At 46.8% G+C, this 25,980-nt stretch overlaps 1 protein-coding gene across 1 annotated transcript in view; it reads left to right on the forward strand.

Moving 5' to 3' along the window:
* The window catches only part of lrmda (leucine rich melanocyte differentiation associated), a 203,515-nt gene extending 179,098 nt beyond the window's left edge, over nucleotides 1–24,417 (forward strand). The window contains exons 6-7 of the mRNA XM_012838421.3: nucleotides 2,463–2,547; nucleotides 24,081–24,417. Coding sequence (XP_012693875.1) covers nucleotides 2,463–2,547; nucleotides 24,081–24,160 — 165 coding nt within the window. The 3' untranslated portion in view covers nucleotides 24,161–24,417. The remainder of the gene's footprint in view (nucleotides 1–2,462; nucleotides 2,548–24,080) is intronic.
* The last annotated feature ends 1,563 nt before the right edge of the window (nucleotides 24,418–25,980 follow it).

A 25,980-nucleotide genomic window follows, 5' to 3' on the forward strand; every position in this document is an offset into this window, starting at 1 on the left:
AATATCAAAGTTTTATCCCAGCCAAAAGCCGTTGAGACACCGTCAGATATTTGAGAGACAGCGCTGATAATCTACCCAAGTGGCCGTGGTCGATTCAGTTTTGAAGAGGAGGCTCTCGGAGTGAGGGCAGCTGTGGAGAGGGAGAAAGCTCTTTACCGTCTGTATGCTTCAGGCCCTCCAAGAAAGAAATGAATTCATGGGATTCAAGGGTGCTGATCAAAGCCGCCGGCCTCTTGTCCAAGCCACCCTTTAAGAGAGACAGAGGCTGCCTGGTAAACAGCTGGGATTCAAATAGAGATTTTCTCTTTTCTCTCTTTCCCCCTAACCCCCTCCCCGAACTTTAGTTTTTCGGGGATTCTCATTATCAGACGGCCTTTCTTTCTTATGTAGAGGATGGGTCAGTGCAGAAAGAGAAAGAGCAGAGGAGAGGAGAGGAGAGGAGAGGAGAGAGGAGGAGTGCGGGAGGGGAGGTGGGAGGTGGGAGGAAGTGTGAGGGCACTACGATTAATCTTCCTCTGGGAGGGGGTCTGTGTTTGATCAGGAGACGCGGGTGGGGTCAGGTGGAGAGGGGGTAATCCTGGAAATCTCTGATGTTGACAGCAGGTCACTTTTTTGTGTGAAGGGTGGGAGGAGCCCCTCGTGATTGACATGGCGTGGTGCTGGTGCTGGAGGTGGTGCTGGTGGAGGGATGGCGTTTCAGGGGAGGAGGGGAGGAGGGGAGGGGGCGTCCTAGGCGGTGGCGGCCGCGCCTCGGCACTCTGTGAGCCAGCCTACCCCCTTTGCCTGTGGGTGGTGCCGTTAATAATGTGGCAACTGGGAAGATTAATTGTGGGGCAGTGGTGGGATTACGAGGGGCTTTGTGCGTCTGAAAGGGATGTTGGTGGGGAAGGCCTCTTGATCTGTCAGGCTGAGAGGAAATTAGCCGGGGCAGCTTGGAGCTGACTTTTAGAAAACACTGCTGAGGTCATGAAAGCCAAATGTGCGCTAGAGAGTGGAGTCAGTCACCGGAGCACTGCTGACACTCAGAAGCCCACGGCAACCCACGGAAACCCACGGCAACCCACGGAAACCCACGGCAACCCACCTCAAACCATCACAGGCAACATGTCACCGACTGAAGGGGCTTAAAATGAGACCCCTTATCTATGTTTCTAGAATTCCTATTTTTCTAGTCTGAAATAAAATAGCATTTCTCCCGTACATTTCCATAGTTGTTGGCTGTGATGAATGCTGCTGGTTCATTTTAGGGCGCACCGCTTGATCTTTTGAACTATACTTTTGTTCACTTTGCTTCTAAAGCACACTGTTTACCCGAGGCCAGTTTTCCTCTCAAGGATGTCCTCAGCAGTAGAAAAACAACACTATGTATTTGTCAGCTTGGATTTTTTTAGTGATTAAAGAGCCTCTGCGTTTTCACCTGCTGAGGTGGAAGGTGTTTTTGCAAAGGCATCAGATATCAGCATGTCATGATATACTGCCTACTCTCTGTGCTTGCAGGCCAGCAAAAGAAATAGGGTTGTTTGGCCATTGAAGGAGCAGAAAGAGAAAAGGGAAATAATAATAATAATAATAATAGCAACCTTGTGACCTGTAAAGAGCTCCCTTTCTCCAGAGCAGTTTTCCACAAGGCACAACCATTTTGTGTTAGGATGAGTAGACCACAGAGAGTGTTCGGTGGAGGGTGGACACACTTAACACATGGTAGAGGGTGTATGCCACCTGTTGGACTGTAAACACAGAACAGCCTGCAGAAGTGTTGGGGGGAGAGTGAATGTCTGACCTTGAGATGACCTCCAATTCCTGTTCATGGCTCAGCAGTGGAGGGGGCCCCCCCTCCCCTCCCCTCCCCTCCTCTCCTCCCCTCCCCTCCTCCCCTCCCCTCCCTCCCTTCCCCTCCTAAGCACCCACAAACCCAGAATCATCCCCCCCCCAACTACCCCCCCAAACAGGCAGGGAACAGATAATCAAAGCCAGGGTCGGAGCGCGCCTCACCCCCTTCCACAAAGTAATGAAACCTGCCCTCCTGCGCTCAGTGATAAAACACGAATGGTGGCTCGAACATTTTCTGCCCCACACTGATAAAATTTATGGCACTTGGACAATCAGTCAGGGCAATGAAATCTTTTTCTCTCTCTTGCTTTTCTCGCTTTCTCACTCTCTCTGTCTCTTCCTCTTCCTCTTTCTCTCTTTCTTTCTCCCTTTATTTCTTAACATCAATTATTTTGATATGACTTGATTTCGTAGTGACAACTGAACCGTTTTAATTTTGAATCGCTTTATAGTAAGTGGATGAATTCGAAATTTGTAACGTTATTATTTTGCACTTGATCTCATTCTCGATCTTTTTTGTTCATTGTTTTGTACGCATGCACGCACGCACGCACGCACGCACGCACGCACGCACACACGCGCATGCACACACACTGTGTATTTGTCTCTCATCATGATTTTTGCTCATGTAGGAGTCCAGTGATCACAGGCCTGAAGGCTCTCCTACCCCCTACACACCTTTACCCAGAGGGTCCAGAGATGGAAAAAACCACAAAGGTAGGACTCCATCCTTTCCACGTTTGTAGCCGTGTGCACCTACAACTACATCTGTCTTTTAGTTAATCAATCAATGGACAATTCATCAAAAGACTATTTAGTGTCAAGATGCTATCCTCTGCATGGATAGGTGAACAAAAAAACAAAATGGTGTCTTACACACCGGTTGGTGAATATGAACAAGCAACAGGCAAAAAGAAAAATGTCCACGGCATCAGGCGGCGGTGACGGAGAGGAAGTGGTATTTATGCACCAGGCATTCATCATCACAGGCGTCACCTGGGGGATGCAGAACATCAGAGCTCCTCCTCACTCTGGCCACTCTGCCAGTGGCAGAGTGTGTGTGTGTGTGTGTGTGTGTGTGTGTGTGTGTGTGTGTGTGTGTGTGTGTGTGTGTGTGTGTGTGAGGTCATCTGTACGCTCCACGGCCCCTCACCAAGGACAGATCTATTTCACAAAGGCTGACCCGCATCTTTCAAACGCGGCGGAAAGAAATGCCCGGCGCTTTGTCAAAATCATGTTGCTTGAGAATAGTCCATTAAAAGGTGCGGAGGACCTGGCATATGAAATATTTTTGCTCGCCCTTAGATTTGGGCAGGCTGACACTCACCATTTGTTATTTTTATGATACTGTACTGCAGTGTTAGATAACACAACCCTAATCTTTGTCCTTCACTTCCTTTTATACCTCCGGCTTTATCATGGGCTTTTTATTTCTCTTGACTTATTACATATTCTATTTGGTTAATGCACCGGTTCCATCACTGTAACTCTTTTATTTGCGTTCACCTTTGACTGCATGTTAAAAACATACTTTGATGAAATGGCAGGAAAGGTTACGGGAGTGAACAAGATGATTTCTGCTGTGTTTACATTTTCTCATTCTTTTATGGGTGGAAATCTTCACAGCCACATAATCACCTTTTGCTTTGTACACATATGAAATGTATCTTGTGGCATTGTCTTAAGTAGACACATGCACACACAAAAGACCCCCCCCCCACACACACACACACACACACACACACACACACACACAAACACACACCGAAACACACACACACACACACACACACACACACACACACACACACACACACACACACAAACACACACCCAATCCTGTCCCCTCCCGTTGCAGTGGCTTAGACAGTGCATAGCACTAGCCGACGGGATTAGTGCCTGGCCTGACAGCCCGCTGTCTGATACTGAGAGGCTCTGTGCGATTTCTCAATATCTCTCCAATTGATGTCACCTGCACCCTCGGCCCCAGAGCCAAGGTGCCAGGGGTAATTAGAGCAACCGGGGGGTCTCAGGAGGGGAAGAGTGTTGGCAGTTCAGTGGCCAGGCCACAGAGAAAAAGAGCAAGAGACAGGGAAAAAGGGAAAAAAGAAAAGGAAGGAGGGAGAGAGGGGAAAAAAAAAGGGAGGACAGTGTGGCTTTGGGGATAAGCCCCTGTCTGGGGCTGTTTGGAGTCAAGTAAGGCTGGACAGGCAGCGAGCAGACAGACCCAGGCTCAGCCGGGAGGAGAGGAAGAAGAAAGGAAGAGAGAGAGATAGAGATGAAAAGAAAAGGAGAGGGTCCATGCAGGGAGGCCATGTCCGGGGTGGACTCCGGGGGGCGGGGAGCGGGGGACCAGGCGAGGGGCTACAGGAGCCAGCACCACTGTCAGCTCGGGTTTAAGCCCAGTCAGCAGACCAGCTCACAGCACAGCCAATCAGCAGCACCCAGCACAGGATAGCTGCAGTCATAGACTGACCCAACACTTTCTCTGAGTGCCTTTGCCTGCTCCTAAGATTTACCATAAAAAGGACACCTCTGCTTTATTCTCTCCATGACCTTAGCATGAATAATTGAAAGGGAAATATACAGTGGATGCCCAAATCCTCTGGACATTTGGAAGGGACCAGCTTTAATACTGTCGTGTATATTAAGGAAGGCAGATCTGGCTGTCATCAATCTTCTCTTTAGGCAGCTACGTAGAGACCAAAGCAAGTGAAATTATACTCCTATATCAGGCCTGTGCTGTTATTCTGGGCAGGGTTCCAGCTGTTGTATGTTTGTATTTTAAATGGCACACAACTGTTATTAAAAGCCCTGGAGGAGAAGCTGCCTTCAAAGAGAAATGTGCACTGACGACACCCCAGAGACTCTGCACTTTTTCTCCCTTTCGCCTGCAGTTTGCTTTCATTATGGCTTGGCAAGGGCTTGCACGCCCAAACAGAACATATCTGAAGAATAAACTGTTTTACAGTCACGGCAACAACAAATAAACAAACATCTGGAACCGTTCAGCGCATTCCATTAAAGGCGCTGCGCTTTTCCCCCCTCTTGCCAAAAAGTGAAAATGATGACAAATGGCCTGTCGTGCGGACAGGGAGAGGCCAGATGACGGAGCTGTGGGTGCTAAGCACTGACTTCTTGAGCTCAGCAGGACTGCTGGATATCTACACCTGCTGCTCCTCTCCGTCTACCCATTACCATACATCTGGATAGCACACGTTACTCATTTGCACAAAGTTTCGTTGCTACGCTCACGTTATTATTTAAGCAACAGGGCTAGTTTGAAAGGCCACTGTGAGGTATTTAATAGAAAAAAAAAATCAGCAGTTGATGGATGAGAGTGGCTGGTATATAGTACTATGAAATAGTTCTTACCAGTTTACGAGGTGAAGCATATCAAATAGCCCTTAGCTTTGCCTCTGGCACAGTTGCCTTTTAGGAAGAGCGTTCAGTGCCGTTGGTCTGCATATTTAACTGTAAATAGTTTGTGTTCATTCATCAAATCTCAACACATGAACTGAAAGCCAACCCCGGCTCAGTGATGCTTCTTTTCCATTCATCTCTGGGCTTCCTGTGATGCATCAGAGTATTATATGGAGGCGCTGGCCATAAAACGGCTCGCAGAGAAAGCCAGCCTGCCCCTGGTGTTCCTTATTAAAGTGCTGTACGTGCTCTGCAGGACATTTCAGAGCGACTCCTGATGATTCTAGCAGTGGCATCTCTCCCCAGATGAGGATCATTCTCATACTGAAGATGAATGTTGGCTATGTCTGTTGAGCTGGGCCTGTTGTTAAAATGGAGAGGATCGGCACAGCCATTAGCCCATTCCTGCCGCAATGACTTCAACTCGAATTTCACATAACTGCTTGTTATTTGATTTCACATATTTCAATTCTTTTCTGGAGTTAATGGTTGTTTACCACAAATGTACATGTCAGTAGAGAGACAAGGAGGAGGTGAGGAGCTTGTTGTGATTATATTACAAAGTGACTTTTTGACTGGTGGTTATATCTGCCTGCTTGTTATCACACTTGTAGCAGAAAGGCACACGTTAGCACACGTCAGTCATTGTGATGAACGTAAGGGGAACAGGCTTTTGTAGGAGAGCCCTCACAAACACACAAAACCTCGACTGCACTCATGCTAAATGGCCTTTGTCCCATCCATTTGAGACACTCACTTGAAGTCAGGAAACATTATCTAGTTTTATAGCATAAACAGTACCTGCCTGTGGTCTGCTCTGGATGTCTTTTTATAAGCACTGTTTTTCCTGGTGTCCTTTGTGTCTGTGGAATGATATGATATTACTTCTCTCGAGGGGCTGTGCTGGGCCTCCCAGGAGTGGCTTGGCTCGGGAACATGAATATCCATTAGTCTGGCCATGGAGATTAATGATGGCCCAGGAAGAGCCAAAAGAGTTGTGTGATCCTTCACAATGCATCTACAACACTCAGCTGTCAGCCTACTGAAGGATGGGAATCTGGCCTTTTATTTTATTTCATTTTTATTTTTTAGGGGCAAGGGGGTAAGGCAGACCCACTTTATCACGGTGCTGGAATGCATGGCTAGGTTGTCTCCGTACGAAACGGGGTAGATTAAAACGCCAGGGAAGACTTAACTTCCTTGACAGTTTAAACTGCTGAACTCTTGGCTTGCCATTTCCCCAACTGCTTTGAGATTGCTTCCTTTCCACAGTGTCATTATCCGCCAACGAGGATGGCACCAGGCTCACTGAATAATTCTGTTTTGTGTCGGGTTTGGGGAAATGTCATTGACACTATTGTTTTCCCCCCCCCCGCTTTCTCTTTTTTTTGGTCTAACTTTCCTGTTTGATGTAGCTGAAGTAAGCCTCAGGAGCCTCACTTCTAAGACTCTTGTTTAAAGCAGAAGAGTGTTTCAAGCACAGACGACAGTGTCAACTTAGCGCTCACATTTGGTTGGGTTTCATTTAAGATATTTGTTTTAGTTTTAGTGCAGTCATCTGAATATGAAGTAAACATAGCCTGTTTGTTAGCGTGTGTTAATAAGCCATGTTAAAGTCAAGTGGTAGAGGCTCTGAAGTGGGGGCAATGGAAGCCGAGGGTGAATAAAACGTAAACAGCTCTGTTAAACTGTGCCTTTTGAAACGGAAGGTTATGAGGAGAGGATATGTGCACCCGAGATGTCATAGAACTAACGGCACTTGATCATTAAAGGTAACAACCAACTACACCATATCTATTTATACCCAGCGTGTACTTGGCTTCTGGAGTTAAACGATTCGTCAGCCTGTACTGAGAAAGTGTCAGGGTGATGGACAAGGGCATGGATGTTTGCCAGCTGGTCCAACCCACTCGCGGTAACATTCTTGTGGTGCTCGGGACCGCGCTCGGATTCCCAGCAACGCTGGCACTTCTCTGGAACATGACAGTGAATACATCACACAAATGGATACCCCATGCTCCTGTTATAATCAGCTTCAAGAGTGATTGCTAATGCAGTCAAACCATTATTCACATCACGGGGTGATTTGTTGCTCAGTGTTCGGGTTGCTCAGTGTTCTTTGGCTCGTGTTTCCTCTGTGCTTTTAGTTGTGCCAGAATGTTAGCACAGGTTAGGTACGGCTTTCATGGTTTCGAAACATAGGACTTTATCATTATAATTTATGAGAGGACCGCCATCCAGTTGGTTGGCGTGTTTTTTTACAGTGGGGGTGGGGGATCAATGTTGGGTCCTTGAGTTTCCTCTGGACCGCTTGGACTGAAATGGACAGGCATACGCCGGCCAGGGCCTCCACTCTCAGCACGGCACTCCAGAACGGGGACGCTGGGAGCTCTGGCAGAGGCCGAGGTACTGAAGATAAATCCGATCTCTGCACAATGAACCACTGCTTGTATTCTAACGCTCATGGAAGTAAGGGCCAGTGGAAATATTTAACAAGGAATTTGTCTCTCACAGGGAGCTTTAAAGTGCCATAAAGCAGTAACTCAAGACTTTGGGAAGATATGCTCCTGACGTGGTGTCTGCATCATAGCTGAGAAAGTTTTCTGTCGCTCCCTCTCTCTCTCACTGCCCCCCCCCCCCCCCCCCGACACACACACACACACACACACACACACAAACTCTGTTTCTCGCCTTTTGTTTGTGTGAACATGAAGCACAGAGCGATTGAATTACAAATGATGGCAATTACTTGCATGACAGTGTCCATCATTCTCCTTTAATTGTGCGCTACATATTTATCGGGCCTATTAATCACTGAAATCGGATCTGGTGAGACGTCCCCTGGCGGGCTGACATCCCAGAGTGCAGCGACCTCATCTGGGATCTCATGTTGCCATGGCCTCGACATCATCAGCACTAAGTCAGGCTTGTTCTCACCAAATGCCGTTTGTTGCCCACTTATGCTAAACAGCAATAAAGAACAATTTTTTAAGCAGCAGAACATGATGAGACAAGGGCGCTTGTCACCTTGGGACAAGATGGAATTCTGGAGTGATTCATCGGGGCTGTTCTCCCGCTCAGATATTCTCCCAGCTATGCTGCTATCGTGGTGCAAGATGCCGAGCTCATCTATCAGTTACCTCAGGCTCCAGTGAACCGTTGTCTAAACCGTTTCTTGTTCACTGGTGAATTCCTTGATTTATCGTCAGCTGTCTCAACTTCAATACACAATCACAAGACACTTACACACTCATGTCTGGACTTGGACTGATGTGTGAATAGCAGCGGCCCTGATGAATGGCTCTAATAATTTATTTGATCCATTTCATTCCCCTCAAAATTGCACAATGCATTCTTTGGTGGTTTGGAGGGAGGGGTTCCAGTGCTGTGTTAAGTTGGCCGTCAGTGAGAGTTTGGAGTAAATTCCTCAGCTGAAGTAACTGTAAATGTATTCTTCTCTGGTGTAGTACCTCATTTCATTTTCATTAATGTCATGTTAATTGATGTCAGCTTTTCAGGATTCAAAAGTCTTTCAAAGCAAGGTTCTTTTAATAATTCTAGTCTTATTTTTGCTGGAGTAGAAAACCTCAGATTTTTCTAGAATATTGTGTAGCTGCACTAAAATAACAAGGTCACTAAAAAGCTGGAGTCTAAAGCAACCTTTTAATCTGTCACAATGATTTGTTTATGAAGTTGCTGTGAATGGACTGAGCAGGTTTATCCATCACGGTAATACAGCCTGACAAGTTATTTTACTGTCATAATTTGATTGGGTGATCATTTTTGACATGTTGTGTCGCTGCGAGACTATTGAGTTGACTGAGTCATGAGGGTCAGGTCTAGAAATTAATTCCAGACAGCAGTGATTTAAATAAATACTTTTTTTGTAATTTCTCAGGGAAAAGTGGATTTTTTAAGAGTGTGACTGGTGATTAACCTCACTCCTTCTGGTCACCTGAACAACTGGAGAACATGTCAGTTTTCAAATTTGGCCCTGTCATTTTTTGGCTCGTTTGACTCTGTATTGAGGATTGCACATCTCAGTCAACAACATCAACATATTTATAATATTTGTATTGTCCTATCATATTTGTATTGACTGGTTTCTAGGCTGGTTTTATTTTCTTCTTCCTGCTTATTTCTGTGGATTGTCTCTGTTACGGCACTGAAAGGAGTGCAGTGAGGCGTGCACATTCTGTTATGAAGCTGTTTGGAATAAATACGGGAGAGCAGGAAAAAATGTGATAAGGGAAAGGGAAGTGTGTGAGATTGTGCAGTAATGGAACCATTCTAAAGACTGAATCACTGCAAATGGGGGTGCCCCATGAGAGGAGATAAAATATGCCTGTGCACTTGACACCATTAAGCTATGCTAACCAGTACCCCTAGGGACTAGCTGAACACTGTACCTCCTCCAGCAGCCTGTGATTCTACCATCCCCTGCCATCCGCCATCAGAGCCGCGCTGCCAGTGCGATGGGGGAGATGGGGAGAGCGGGGGCACAAAAGATGAAAATGGCATGAAATTAGATGAATAGGGACGAACACACACAGCCTGCAGGATGAGTTTCTCTCTGTCCTCCAGACGCAAGCGTGAGAACGAGTGTTTACATGTGCTGACCCAGTTGCACTTCAACGGCCATTGCTCAAGGCCTCGATTTCTTTCTCTTTTTTTTTCTTCTTCCCTGTGCCTCGCAGTACTGCTGTGATTATTGTGAAGCAAATACATGGAATGTAAAGCCTGGAGTTGTAAGATATCATAATGATAATCTGTGCTGCTGCTCCCCTTATGCTATCGGAATACTCCCAGCCTGGAAATATCTGGCCCGTCGTGTTTGATTTGACTGGAGATTGAGTGGCTTCCCACATCATGCGTGCTGCTGCTGCAGGAGGAGCAGGGGGTATGGTATTAAGATAACCTTGGGGGAGAGAGCCTGCAGACCCAGGGCCACCCCTCCAGAATCACTAACTAACTGTGACATTTGGGCAGTGGAGCTGTTCAAGTCACTGCACAAATACACACGGAGATCTACTGAACTTTAAGCCGTGCCTAAGGTAGCCATCTTTTTTTTTGCATTTTTGCTTTTTTTGTCTCCTTTTGAAGGCACTGGTAAATATACAAAAAGACAGTACTGTTTGGTCAGGCATTGCGGTTTTTGAAAAGAGTAGATCAAAGGTATCGGTGCCACTGCATGATAGTATGACACGCGCTTCATAATATTGGACTTCATTAATTCTGGTGCCCTGAAAGAACACCGCATCTTCTATCAGCTTTGCAATCCCAAGCCTTCGTCAAGCCATACCTCAGCTGGGGACTTACTCAAGCAGCCAAGCACATAATATGCTCTGAGCCCCTGTAACATGTACGATTATAATTAGCTTTGTCAGGTCCTAGCCCCCTGCAGCCCCCATGCAGATAATATGATAATACGTCTTCATAACCGACCGACCTTACATGCTCAATATTTCTCTCCTTATGAAGATTACATGTCAATAAAGTAATTGAGTCCCGGGGTCTGTGGCACACCAAGATTTAGGTTATTGGACTTTTCAGGGCAGTGATGTATGACCGTTATTATTCTACCTGTCAGGGGATGTGCACAGAAGCTGACGATGGTCCGAGGATGTCAGAGCGAGAGAGCGAGAGAGCGAGGGAGGGAGGGAGGGAGGGAGGGAGAGAGAGAGAGAGAGAGAGAGAGAGAGAGAGAGAGAGAGAGAGAGAGAGAGAGAGAGAGAGAGAGAGAGAGAGAGAGAGAGAGAGAGAGAGAGAGAGGAGGGGGCTGTTCCTCAGTAGCGAGCAGCGTGGTTAATCATTCCCTCGTTCCGATCCCCCTCGCTCCCTGGGTGCATGCTGAAGCAGGATGTGTCATATTAATTAACAGAAGTAGAGATTCAGTAAACTCCTGTCCATTAGACGGGCTGAGGCGCGGAGGCAGGGCCTTAATGGATGTTCAGCAGTGTTTCATTGTTATGTCATGGCTGTCATAGATCCCTGTCTGGTGACATCATTTAGTTTAATTCAAAACGCTCCATCTCCCCCCCCCCCGCCCCCCCCCTGCTCCTCATCCTCTATGGTGGGGGGGATCAAATGAAATGTTATTTGCTGCTTTGCTATGCATTGCCTGCTGGAGATATGAATCAGCGTTGTCATGTGACCATGAGGTCGATACCCAAATGAGGAGTTTTTTTTAAAGCACCCGACAGAGAAAGTAACCTCTCCACCCGAGCCCACAGAGGGACAGGACAGGACAGGACAGGACAGGGAGGCAGCCTGGTGTTAAAGGATGTTTTACCATGTCCCTTTGAATTAAGCTGCAAGATTGATATCACGCAGGCAGATGAGGCAGTCATCTGAGTGATCCCTTCACTCCATCACCGTGACACCGGGCTTCCAGCGGAACAGTGATCCATGTTGATGGGCACACCCTGCACCCAGCGCCCCGGCTGCTGCGGCGCTCCGCGGCGGCGGCCCCTTGTTCTTTTTATTTCCATCCCCTCGCCCTGTTTTCTGTCACCGTGTCATGTCGCATCAGCGTCCAGCCGAGGCTGCAGCGGGCCCCAGGTACTGCTCCACCAGGCTTCAGGAGCCCAGCTGAAATGAATATAATAATGGCCAACCGCAAAATAGCATGCAGCACTTCATCGCGGTGGAGTAATATGTGTTGTGAGTGTGTGTGTGTGTGTGTGTGTGTGTGTGTGTGTGTGTGTGTGTGTGTGTGTCCACGGGAGCCAGATGCGTGTCCCACGGTCAGGCAGGTGTATGCCGTCTGATCCATGAGTGCAGTGGCGTGGAGGAGACTCAGATTGGTATTGATATCTGTCACTTGGAGGGACTGTCAGGCTGCTTCATCTAAGGCAGTGTTTAAGGCGTTTGGTCATGTGGTAATTGACGTGTGGCTGGGAGTGAGGTGTGTTTCCTTGACCCGGCCAGGCGTTTGATGGAGTTGCCGCCGCCACATTCACTCGTGTCTGTGTGTGGTCAGGACTCAGTCACAGCAGTGTTGATTTGAACCCTACTGCTACAAAACATGATAGATGAGCCTCAATCAATATTGTGTCAGACATGTTTTGACAGTTCAATAGCTTAATGTTAAATATGGTAGTGGATGGTGGTATATTCAAAGTTCTTTGATGCAGTGAACCCAGCATCAGCTCAGAGGTCAGTGCTTAATGTGAAGTAATAACAGCCTTGAATATGTCTTCATCCACACTGTGTCCAGGTGCACATGGCAGGCATCGTGTAGTAGTCTTGACCTTGGCATGACCCTGGACTTTGGCATTTGTCATTGGCTAATTAAACGGGCCGTAATAGACATGGGCCAGTTTGGAAACAAATGAGTGTCAAAAGGATGAGCCTTATTTAAAATCGAATTGTATGCACTAAATACAAACCCATGATATCAATAATAATAATATCTGTTAGATAACAAAATGTCATTGAAACCAGCTTGTGAATAATGATTTTGTTCAAAAGGCATTGTAAATTAACCAAATCTAATATTTTCATATCACTAAGAATGATCGTTTCACTCTGAGTACAGGTGTATCAGAAGTAATACATGACACCCTATTATAACTTTTAGTTCTTTTTTCACCAAATCCTGTAGGATTCTCTGTAGAAACTGGTCAAGGATGTGTATGATGTGAAGTCACCTTCTCAGTCACCCAAATGCACTCAGTCAGTCAGAGCGCAACCTAAACTTCAGGCTTGAGTGACACTGCGGGATATTGAACTGAACATGCCCTTTCCCCTTCATGCAGTCTTTGACGTGGTGCCCATGACCTGCCTGATGGAGTCTTCCATACAGATGACTGAGCACTGGGGCTATCCTTGGCTCGCAGAACACTTTGAATCACACTAATTGACCTGACAATAGACTTCATTACACATTCTTTCTCATGGTGTATTGGGGGATAATTATTATTTAATGCACACGTATTCAGACTGTCATTAATGCACGACCTGCCTGCAATGTCAAAGAGATTAGGAGTGAAGTCATCATTGAAGGATGATTAATACAATGCCGCTTTGTTATTGAATCCTGTCGGAGCGTTTTAACTTTAAATGAGCAACTTTCTCAAACGCTCCCATTTAATGGGGGGGGTCATTACTGAAATCAGCCAAATTATAAATTGCACTTTTCACGTCTTGTAGACTGTAGGAGCACTCATCTGCCCTGTGTCTTTAATTAGAAATGGGACTGTAATGATATAACCAGCCAGTCCCATAGATCCCAAATCAAACTGCCTTTTTTATGGATAGAGTTCCCTAATTATGACTTAGATGGGTATTAAATTGACTATTAATGCCTAGGATATATTAATGAGTTTGCTCTCCCTGAGATATAATTACAGCACTATTCTGTGTGGGCCTCTAATTGTTGTTTGTATAACAGCGCAATATAATTGAATTATTTAAAATGTGTTCAATATGGAACTGAGAACTGAATATAATGCAGTCTCTCGCCACTGTGGAGCTGTTCTTACACAGTTTCGTATGATGACACACCATTTCCAAATCCACGTACAGACTAGTTGTTAGCCACATTGTAAGTCTGTTTATGATGAGCCCATATATTGTTCCAATGAGATTAGCGCTTTGTAAACTGCTTGAAGTACGCAGCCTCAAATTACCATCCTCTTATCTCCCGACCACAGAGCGTCTGTGTGGCTCACGCAGACTAACTGTATGTAGAATAAATGTCATTAGAATGAATTTAACCAGCCTTGAATTAGGCCTCCACCATAATCTCCTTCTTCGGTCAAAATGTATGTCCCCCAGGATTCAATTTCCTTCCCGTGCTCATAAGTTGGAGAACAGAGAGCGATAGGCCTTTATCAGTGGGGCTGTGTGAGGACTTCATTAATGAGGCCTGTCACTTTCAATTCACAATATTTGACTGTGCTAATCTGGCCCGTCTGGAGTTGCTTGTGCAGCAATGCTACCTCTCAAGGGTGAGAAGGCAACAGAAACAAATGTTAATGTGATGGGTCACATGAAAGAATATTGCATTCCTATCTTTTAGCACCATAAGAACGCTAAACCTGCTTTAGCATCCTGGCCCTGGCATCATCCGTCAGAAGAAGCACTCATGTGGGGTCACAGCAGAGGGTGAAGAAAGGCTCGCTGGAGCCCGTGTTGAAAGTGCTCCAAAATATATAGATGGGTTGTTTTTGCTTGGTTGGGAAAATCATGTGGCAAATCAACCTGGTATTGATCAGGGCTTTTGAGGCACGACCTGGCAGCCTTCGCCTGACAAGCTATCCAGCTCCGGCGGAGGCAAATCTCTCAGCTCCCCCCCCTCCCCCCCTCCAGTTTAGTTCCCTTGCTCTCTCCTTCATCAGAGCGGCCCCAGTGCTCACGCATTCCTCCGCATTGTGTGGATGTCTGGGGGTTGGACGCTTCTTCTTCAATAAATACAATTTGCCTTATGAATAAAAGTCAGAGTCTGACAATAAAGTCAAAACATCCTGCCAATAAAAATCCCCCGTGCTTCCAAATCTCCAGCCGAGCGAATAAAACAATGAAATATGTTAACTGGGCTTGAAGGGAAATGTTGAAAACCTAACACCACATAGCACCACAAACGTTGATCTGACCTGACATCTTTATTACGTCCAGAAAATACAAATACAAATGTGACGGTCCTCAGAAAAAGAGGGCTTGTGTGTTTGGGCAAACATATCAGCCCCACTTCAGAGGTCCTAAATGGTTAAATGACTTGAACAGGATCTTGCATTGGGGTTTGATAAATGATGCTAGCCTTGTGAAATTGTAGCACATTAAAATAAATGTGCACATTTAAATCAATTACGTTATTAAGAGGTAATCAGGGTGCTCTTCAGCTACAAACTGTAAGACCTTTGCATAAATCAAGCAGGATCTTTTGTTTCAGATTATTCATGATTTATAAATATTTATTAGGCCTAATGTACTTAGCTGTTTATGCAGCACATAGTAACAGCCAAAAATCTTATTTTTCATGTTTGAATTTTTGGAGCATCTATTGTGGAAGTAACACATCCAGCCTAGTGGACACTGCATGGAGACCGGCCCTTCATTCGGTTATGGGAAATTACACAATATTATATATCATTGACAACACGTCCCTGAAGTGTTTACCTGGATGTTGAATATTGTGTCATTTCCCATAACCGAATGAAGGGCCCGTCTCCATGCAGTGTCCACTAGTCCATTACTGCATGAACATTAGTAGGAGTCTCTGACCTCAGTCCCCTCACACACCGCCACTCTCCAAACTGTAAAGGCCTTACTAAGCTTGTTTTTGCACTACTATATAGTTATATATTTTAGACATGCTAGGTATTCTTGAACGGAGAAGAATGCCGTTTACTGATTACACATTAAATAGCAGTTTGATATGTGCAATATTTTGTCATTTTAGTTTTTATTTTATATTTTAGTTATCATCAGTTCATGCTTTATATCTTTATATATATATATATATTTATATCTTTATATCTTTATATATTTATGTATTATATATAATATATATATATATATATATATATTCAAACATATGTATGTATAATCTGTGTATTACATAAGGTGACACTGTTTGCAAAAAGTATATTATATATATATATATATAAATATATATATATATATATATATATATATATATATATATATATATATATATATGTATGTATATATAAGATTGAAAAGTATATTATATACATATATATACTGGGCTTATATATATATATAATATACTTTTCAATCTTATGTAATGCACAGATTCTACATACATGCAGTATGTTTAAATTTGTATTAGGTGTATGCCACTATTTCTTGTTTACCTTTGCTTTGTCGACCTACATAGTTTTTCAAAATGGATCTTTACATTTTTCCTAAAATGTTTTAGTCTTTATTCATTGACCTCCATTTAACATGAGATAGAATCATTACTTAAACCTTTGGCCACTTCATTTGTATAATTGTCATTTGCAAACTTCAATTAGTCTTAAAAAGCGTTCCTGATGATACAAGCAGTCCCACCCTAGTGCCTATATCAGCTGTGCTTGCACTGGCAGGAATAGAGGAGGCATTCATGTTATTGTCAGCATTCCCACTGCTGCTCCTCATTGGGCCTGGTGCTGGTGTGTGCTCAGGACTCTCTCTGGCTGCTCCTCATTGGGCCTGGTGCTGGTGTGTGCTCAGGACTCTCTCTGTGCTGTCCAATCTTCCCCTCTTATTTGTATGCGCTGCAATTTTCAGCGTCGACTCCCTAGCCTGTGCCGGAGTGAAAAATGGCCCGCATTTTCCTGATAGTCCGTGTGGATGTGGAGTATAAATGGCTAATGAATTACAGATGAACATTGACGCAAATTAATCTTCCTGATGTCCCCTAGGTTATATGGCAACCATTTAAAAGTTTAATCAATACACTAAAGTTGAGAACATGCAGGCGCTGCAGTTGTTTGCCCGTAATAAACATCAGTGGGGAATGGGAAGGCGCGCACCCAGTGCATGCATCATAATGACAGGAATTTATGTTTAATGGACTAAATATTTTTTATTGGAAGAGAACAAATGTCAGCTTAACTCCATAAGTTATGCATTGGTCTTCCATTCTGAAGCCCAGTGGGGGATGGCTGACATCTTCTCACAGCTTTCATACAGAAAAAGAACGAGACTAGACAGCTCTATTCATTTTTTTCACCCTCTCTTGGAGTGTTTGATTCTCTCTGTCTGTTTCACACACACACGCCTACACACACAAACACACACACACATACATACACACTTTTTTACACACCCTGTGAGATGCAGTTTGGGTAGCAGACAAAAATCAGGTTTTTGATGACACCACCTACTGACCCACACAAAGCCAAATCCTTAAACAGGATTCACGTGGCATCTCTTTACCAAATCCCCTCTTTTCCCCTTCAACACCTTCAAGCCTGGAGAAGGAGAAGAAGTATGTAGAGAGATGGAAGGAATAGTGTTATTCTCTCCAGCACATGCATTAGATTCTGAGTGCGTGTGTGTGTGCGCGTGTGTGTGCGCGTGTGTGTGTGTGCGTGTGTGCGTGTGTGTGCGTGTGTGTGTGTGTGTGTGCGTGTGTGTGTGTGTGTGCGTGCGTGTGCGTGCGTGCGCGTGCGTGCGCGTGCGTGTGTGTATGTGCGTGTATGCGCGTGCGTGCGTGAGTGTATGTGTGCGTGCGTGCGTGCCTGCCTGCCTGCGTGCGTGCGTGCGTGCGTGCGTGCGTGCGTGCGTGCGTGCGCGCGTGTGTGTGTGCGTGCGTGCGTGCGTGTGTGTGTGTGTGTGTGCGTGTGTGTGTGTGTGTGTGTGTGTTTGTGTTTGTCAGGGCTTCTCAGCAGTGTCAGCCGTTGCTCTGGGCCAAAAACCTGCTCCAATCCAGAACACATGGGTCCATTTGAGCCCCAGCCCAAGCATCAGTCCCAGGCACTTCCTTCTCCTGGGTGATTTACTGGGTGAGACACTATTCAGGCTCCAAATTTAATGGGCTCCAAATTTGCTCAGAGGAAATAAGGAGAGGACAAAAGGAGCTGACGTGACGTTTGAGTATTAATTCCCCATGGTGAGTGATATCCTTTGGTTTGGCGTGCAGAGGGTCGTCTTCAGGAGAAAACCTGCCCCAGTGGATAAATGCCTCTCATGTACCTCCACAAGCCCTTGGTGAAAGGGTCTCCACACAACATACTCACACACATTCCTTACTCACACATACACACTTCATACTCACACACATTCTTTACTCACACTTACAGACTTCATACTCACACACATTCCTTACACACACATACACACTTCATACTCACACACATTCCTTACTCACACATACACACTAAATTGTTACATTTTAAGTGTTGCACCAAATAAAGCACTTTCAGGCAATGCATGGGATGTTTTCCCTGCGTGTTTGTGTCAGTGGGGACTAAGTAAGGATGTCTAAACAGGTGGAGTGTGTACAGGTACTTCCTCCAGCCATATTTCCACTTTACATTCAGAAGGCTCTTCTCCTCGTGCGTAGAGGGGCCTCATGGCCATCAACTCGGGCTGAAATCTCCCCCATGCCCCTGCGTGCTGGATGGATGTGGTGGCTGTCTCGCCAGGCCATTGTGTGGAGATGAGACACACAGGGCTATCCTAAATCTGCATAGCGCGGGAGGCTGCTGCTGCCGCCGACGCCGCCACGGCCATGATGTTGCGGCGGCCTGATAAAAGGGACGCTGGGAGATATACGATGTCTGGGAATAATAGCACAGGCTCACGGCTGCCTCTGTCCACGCTCATAACTCACTCTTCCCCCGGCCTCTGGATGCCTGCACACACACACACACACACACACACACAACCCCGCTCCGCTCCGTCTTCCCCCGTTAGGTATTATCCCAGCCCTCTGAGATAATAAGGAAAGTTTAATTGCGTTGTTAATTGATTTTTTCCCCCACAACATTATTACCTTGATTGATTGCCGCGGCTGATGGAGACACGGCAGCGCGGGCGGGCGGAGCGGGCGGAGCAGAATAGCAGGCAGCGGTGAGAAGCCAAGCCTTGCAGAGAATAGATAACCTTGATGTTAAGAGCTACATCCTTCGGATATGTCTTTCCTTGACATATTGATGGCCCTTGAAAAGAGGGGAGCTGATTGTATGCAGAAAGCAATCATTAAACCCACTTCAGGCGCCTCTTGATGAATTTGTTTTCTCCCAGAGCCCCCTCGTTAAACAGAAGGCCTCACTAGCCATGGCAGAGGCCATTTCTCAATCCGTTAACTGAGTCTTCTGCTCGTCCTTCTGGGCTGTTTATTAAATATGGGACATATTTTTGGATAACAAGAATCCGGGCAAGTCAAACAACAATCCAGAGATTTAGGGGGCCTCCGGGCTCTGGAATGTTGAATTTAATGTGGAGTATATATTTTGGACTTTTAGGAATGTGGTCATCATTTGCTTTTAAATAATCATTTGCTTTTCATTGGTCCACAGAAGAAATAGTTCAGTTATTGTATGTGGTTCAGCTATTCTGTGTAATCCCCAGAAATAAAGGTGATTGATCGCACATCTCATCTCATCCTCAGGCGGGTTTGTAAGCTGACCAAGGGAAGCCTGTCGAGGACACTTGTACTTTGCAGCTGGCTCTGTTAAAACCACACGCTTGCCTTTGTGGATGTGCAGGTCCATTGCCATTGAAGAGAGCCTGCTACTCCCCGCTGTCTCCTAAAACAACGAGCTATGACATGCGAGGAACAAAAGCACAAACTGTTCCTCTGCCAGATTGTGCATGATGGAAACATTAGCTGCCAGATAGCCGGGAGTCTGTCAGCGGAGTGGCTGTGGGACGGTGGAGGGCCTGGAAGAGCGGCTCCCAGCGCGGTGGGGAGGAGAGGGGACGGAGGTGACGCCAGCTCCCCTACACTGCACACTCTGTTTGGAGCTATCAGCTCATCAGACCCTCTCTCTCTCTCTCCCACGGGCCTCTCCTGCATTTCCTCTCAGCCCCGCTCAGTAATGGATTATGTAAGAATATAAGATGCTGCTGGTGCAGTTTCACCTTCGCTCCCTCTCCTCCCTCCTCCACTCCTCCACCCACCCCACCCCACCCCGCCATCCCTCACCCACACCCCCACCTCTTCTCTCACTCTCTTTTTCTTTTCGTCTCTTTTCTCTCTTCCGCGTAATAACTTTGGTGTCCAGCTGTGCGGGGCGGCCGCGGGAGAGCAGTTAAGGTGGGAGCTGCGCTGGATCACACTTCAGTCTGGCTGCCAGTTTACACTGAGCATGAGCATGCCTCCCCTGCCTCTGGCAGCGCCGCTGCAGTTTCCCTATCACTCGCCTCGCAGTTTGTCCAGGACTCTGTCCCAGATGGCCACGCCGAGAGTGCAGTCAGGGCAGAGAGAGAGATAGAGAGAGAGCGAGAGAGAGAGAGAAAGTGTGTGTTAGTAGGGAGTGAGAGAGGGAGAGGGAGGGAGGGAGTGAGCGTGTTTGTGATAGAGAGCAGACGTCTCAGCGAGCTGGGCTGCCTCGCCCCTGTGGCGGCTAAGAAAAGCTGGAGCATGCGAGCCTCCACCCTCCACCCGACCTGGATCTGTCCGTCTGCTCAGCCTCAGCCCCCACGTCACGGTTCCACACAATATAATCATCACGCAGCACCTTATTCATCACACACAAGCAGCTTTTACTCATTACTGGATTTAAGCCGGAGAAATCTGTCTCCTCTCGGCGCCATGCATCCTGGATGTGGTAGCGCGTCCTCCAGCGAGCATCAGGCAGATGGCTGGAGTTGGCTGACTTTGACAGACGTGCGTGGGGAGGATCTGTGTCTGCTGGTTGGTCGGTTGGTTGTTTTGGTCGCGTTGTGATTTAGACATGGTGAACTGGGAGGGAGATGTTTCGCGGTAAGGGTGTGGGGTTGTGTGACCCCGGTGCCGCTGCTTTGACTGAACACACACACTCTGCGCCGGTGGTGGCCGTTGGGAACCCTCCAGATCTATCTGTCTCAAGCTTCAGGCTCCAGAAACCCTCTTGGCGATGGGCAGCAGCTGGATTTCATTCATTGTTCCACTTCTCCACCCCCCCCCCCCCCACCCATCCTTCTGACTTCTCTCACTTTGCCAGGGCACTCCAGAGCCGGTGCCCGCCTGGCACAGCGTGGTGGGGGTGGGGGTGGGCGGAAGAGCCGCTCACTTGTGTATGCACGCACTGGTGCTGGGAGGAGACGCGATGGGAGGTGACAGCTCCTCACACTTCAGTGTTTGGATCACCTCATGCATCTGGGGGATCAGGGACAATGAGCGCTCCTCTCCCACTGAAGTCCAAATTTAGACTGGGGCTGTCCTCAGGCCTCGCCAGCCAGCCACTCTGACAGAACAGGCCTACCAGGAACACACACACACGCACACACACACACGCAGCACAGCGCAGGGGAGAAGTGCACTAGGGAATGACATGTCGTTTGGGGGACAGAGAGAGATGGGGAGAGAGGGAGAGAGGGGGGGGGAGCTAGAGATTTGCCTGGCTGTGGATTACAGGACGAGAAGGCTAACTTTGAACTGATAGGAGAGAGAGCGAATGAAAGAGAGAGAGAGAGAGGAAGAGATGGAGAGAGACAGAGAGAGAGTGTCAGGTTTGGTTAGAAGAGGCAGGCTGGTGTTGGAATATGCGTGGCACTAATATGGCACCAGTATCTGTGTCCTCATCTCTGCTTGCTGTCAGCGTGTGCGACGGCGGGGCCCTTCTCTCCGGCCCTGACGGTGTCACCTCGGATTAGGCTGAGCTGTGCACTCGTTCTCTCGCTCTCTCGCTCTCTCGCTCCCAGCGCCACTCTGCCAGCCGGCCGGCCGCATCACTCAGCATCTCCGCTCTGCTTTCTGATGCCTGCCCTCTTTTGTCATTAATGCACTTGATGTCTGTTTAAAAGAAGAAAGGGGAGAAAAAGACACGGCGGAGGGGAGCTGAAGATCTGTTTTCCTGTCAGGGGGATCATTGATGGCATTAATGCCACTTGTCCTTGCCTCATTTACTAAGCGCTGACACCTAGCCGCGCGCGGTGGCATCCATCAAGTGGCACTCTCTGTCTGTCTCTCTTTCACGCGCTCTATCTCTTACTCTTCCTCTCCGCTCTCAGACACTGAGCCTGTTCTCTCCCTCTCTCACTCTCTCTCTCTCTCTCTCTCTCTCTCTCTCTCTATTTCTCTCATCCACACATCAGTCACAGGATCTTGCAGCCTCCGTTGGACTCCTGACTCCAGGACTCTTTAAATGTCTCTACTTAGAGCAGTTGTTCACCAAAAGCACTGAGGTGCTCCAACATGTTTGCTTTTAGCTCAGCCATATGTTCTGTGCCTTGCCCTTCCATTCAGTTTCATCAGAGAGCCTGTATGATGAGAGAGCTTCAGGCAACTTGCATACTGGTTGAGACGCTGGTTTGGAATGGATTAGAGTCATTTAAGACGGAGGAATTGATTGTGTCTTAATGAATCTCAGAGGTCATGTTGTCTGTCAGTCGCTCCAGGCCAAACAGAAGCCTCCTCCACGCCCGTGGTGAGCCTGGGAATAGATTTCCCTTCAGGAGGCTGCTTGAGTGAAAGGAAGGCGTTCAGACATGTTGTGGAGGTCGAGGAGGTCTGCGTATGTTCAGAAGATCTGAGTTGGGCGATGGGAGATGTATACTGTATTTGGGAGATCAAAGAACACATGGATGAATGGATACCATGTTGAGGATTATTGATCCTCCATATGCTGTAATCCAGATTCAGACAGGTCAAAGGATTAGTTTGTGCTGAATCAATTTGTCTGTTACACTTCATTCACACAAGGTTTTGCAGTATAGTGTTAATAATTATTCATTGTCTACTGCTCCAGTTCTATCCATACAACATGTGCCTTTTTTCCTCTAGAGCAGAATAGTGGAAGGATATCCACACATTACCTGCCTCTGATTGCCTGTGTCTGTGTGCTGTTATCAGACAGAAGTTAACACAGTGAAATGCCCTTTTAATGATAATGGGATCTGAGTCATTAGGGAGGAAAAAACATAATTAAAGCGAACAAGTATAATTAGCCCTTGTGTCTCCCTCACACACACACACACACACACACACACACACACACACACCTCAGACATTCATCACATTATAAATAGCAGGATGCGAGTGGTGTGTCCTGAGCTCGTCAGTCTCTGCCCTGTGGGAGAGCGCTGTGCTGTGAACAGTCCTCCTTTCTGCCTTTCCAGAGCCTGTCACAATATCAAATAAACAACGACAAATCCGTCCAGCCCCCTTCAACCCCGCCCCACCCCTCTGCACCCCACCCCAACCCACCCCACCAGCCCCTTCCCTTCCCTTCCCTTCCCTTCCCTTCCCTTCCCTTCCCAGGCGCCTGCAGGGTGGGTGACACTGGATGGTGCTGATGGTTATCTCAGCAAATACAGCAGGCCACTGGACAGCTCCCGTCAACCACACCACGCCACACCACACAACTCTCTCTCTTTCTCTTCACGTGTGCGTGTGTGTGTGTGTGTGTGTGTGTGTGTGTGTGTGTGTGTGTGTGTGTGTGCACTGACCACAGAGCCTCCCTCTGTCCCTCTGACCATTGATCGCTATAATAATTGCCTCCTTGTGGATCAGGCTTGGGTTTTTTTGTTTCCCCCTCTCTCTCTCTATCTCTCTTTCCCTCTCTCTCTCTCTTTCTCTCTCTCTCTTTCTCTCTCTCTCTCACTCACTCCCTCTCTTTTTGTCTCAGTGGAAGGCAGGCTCTGTGCTTGTTACTGTCTAGACATTGCCCTGGGGCCAAATGTTGTCTCTGTGGTGTTCTTCAACTTGAGACGGATGCGGTGTCTCCTCTGACGTACCTTTTATGCCACATTTGAATGATGCGCTGACATTTGGGAGTCTGCGTTTTGTTTCTTGGAAAAATATTTATATAAATATTCACAATGGGGTGCTGAATCTATGTTAAACAAGGCACGCTGAAAGGGTGTGCTAGTCTTTATTTTGGGCTCTGCCATAGCGTGCGCTGCATCACCCCTCGCTGTTTCAGTGCAAATCATGTGCAAATCATTGTCTACATGGTTTAGTAACAACACTGCTTGCCTTATTTGTTATATTTCACACAAATATGATCTTGATATCTCTATGTTGAAATATTGAATCCCAAATGTTGTGTAACAAACAACCCAATAGCAAACTAATGGCTTAATATCAGTATCATATCTGTCTTATTTAAAATGCCAAAAAAAACAATACAGTTTGGTTTATTAAAGAGGTTTGTTCAGAATCTGATATCTTATTGTGTATCTGTTGAAGTATTTATATATATTTTTGTTCTGTTTTGCAGGAGTGTTTGCGAAGTGCCGCTACGTCTACTACGGGAAGCACTCAGAAGGCAATCGCTTCATCCGCAATGACCAGCTCTGACAGGCAGGCCAGCTCTGACACCTTCTTTAAACACAGATCCATTCCCACAACTCTCTTTCTAAATATACATATTGCCACTCGCAGTCCACACCAGCGCCACACAGCCCTCTAGTGCTTTCTGCTGACTCCGCCGTCCCTGTCAGCTCCATCTCCGTGTCTTCGTCTGAGCAGTCCCAGCCAGATTGACATGATTGCCTTTAAGCAGAGTCCCCACCGCCACACACAACCCCCCCACCAACCCCCCCATCCACCTCCCCCTCCCCACCTCCCCTTCCCCCCCTCCACCTCCCCCTCCCCATAACCCCCGCCCCATCCCTCCTCTCGCTGGACTGACAGACAGCTCCGGCCAAGTGCCTGCGCTGACAGGATGAGCGCCATGATGGATTGCCTGGCCCAACCGCTGCTCGCCAAAGGTCAAGGGTCACACCTGAGGCTTCATTGGGCATGCGCCAGACAGCCAGGGCGAGAGAGAGAGGCCGCTCTCAAAGTCAAAGCTAAAGTTAAACCCCTCCACACAGAGGCAGAGGCAGCCGTGGTGGTGGGGAGTCTCTCTGCTTCACACATTCCAGTTCCTGTATGCATAATGAATTTGGGCTGCTGATGTCCTTATGCTGTATTTTGCCAGGTTTCTTTCTTTGTCAAATTCTTCTGGCGTCCTTAACTTAACGTCTGTAACTGCTATATGCATTGTGTACAATCGCACAGCGGAGGATACTGAAGCAGGTCATGCTGGCTAACTAGCTATTGTTGAATGGACGAAGTGCTAGCCTTTTAAAGTGTTGTGTATGATATATGTATTAGATATGTATTGTAAATATATGGATCAGGTTGATTGACCTTTTCATCTTACAGTTATGAGATGGGGATTTATCAGTACTTACATTGTCATTGAATTCCAATAATGGATTGAAATGATGATTGATAGACTGATAAAACCAAGATAGCATTGATTCCACCACTATTTTTTACCATGATTATTTTAGGACGTGCAAAACAGAACAACAATGTTTCTTTTCTTTCTTTTTATTAATTGTCATCCCAGCCTCTGTCTTGGAAGCGTGTAGATGTGTGTGTGTGTGTGTGTGTGTGTGTGTGCGTGTGCGTGTGCGTGTGTGTGTGTGTGCGCGCGTGCGTGTGCGTGTGCGCGTGTGCGTGTGTGTGTGAGGGTAAGCACTGTTACATATGAGTAGCAGCTTCAGGATGATCTGTGCTGTTTAAGCATGGCTGGTGGGAAGTGGTGTGGAGGTGAGAGGGTGCAGCCTGGCACGCCGGCCTCAGCAGCAGTGCTGGTGCGGGGGAAGAGCAGCCCTGCACAGAGCCTGGAGGAGAGACTTAATGAGGAGGACTTCCACAGCACAGAGCAGGGAGGTGAGGAAGAGCAGCAGCACCAGCCGCTCCTATGGAGGTGGAGGAAGACTAGGATGAGGAAGAGCAGAATGGGGGAGGATTGAGAAGACCAGGATGTGGATAACTTTTGGCGTTTTTCCTTTTTTTCCTTCCATAACTTACACCAGTGTACTTTTCCATAACTTACACCAGTGCACTTTTCCATAACTTTTCATAAACTTCCTAGCAAACTGTGACCTGCTCTGATACACTGGGGCTAGACATTGGTTAATAAAATATGAGTTTCTTTACATGCCAGTTTGAAGAATATTCTGTGCTGTTCTGTTCAGCCTTAATGATGAACCAAAGAGAAGTAGCCTTTCAATTGTTCAGTTTAATAACCAAGCTTTCCCGTGATGTCTGTCTACCTCTGTGCTTCCATTGTATATAGAAAATAACACATATTACGAATCAGCATCACAAAGCCACTGCTT

This window comes from Clupea harengus, chromosome 13 (genome assembly GCF_900700415.2).
Source record: "Clupea harengus chromosome 13, Ch_v2.0.2, whole genome shotgun sequence".
Lineage (NCBI taxonomy): Eukaryota > Metazoa > Chordata > Actinopteri > Clupeiformes > Clupeidae > Clupea > Clupea harengus.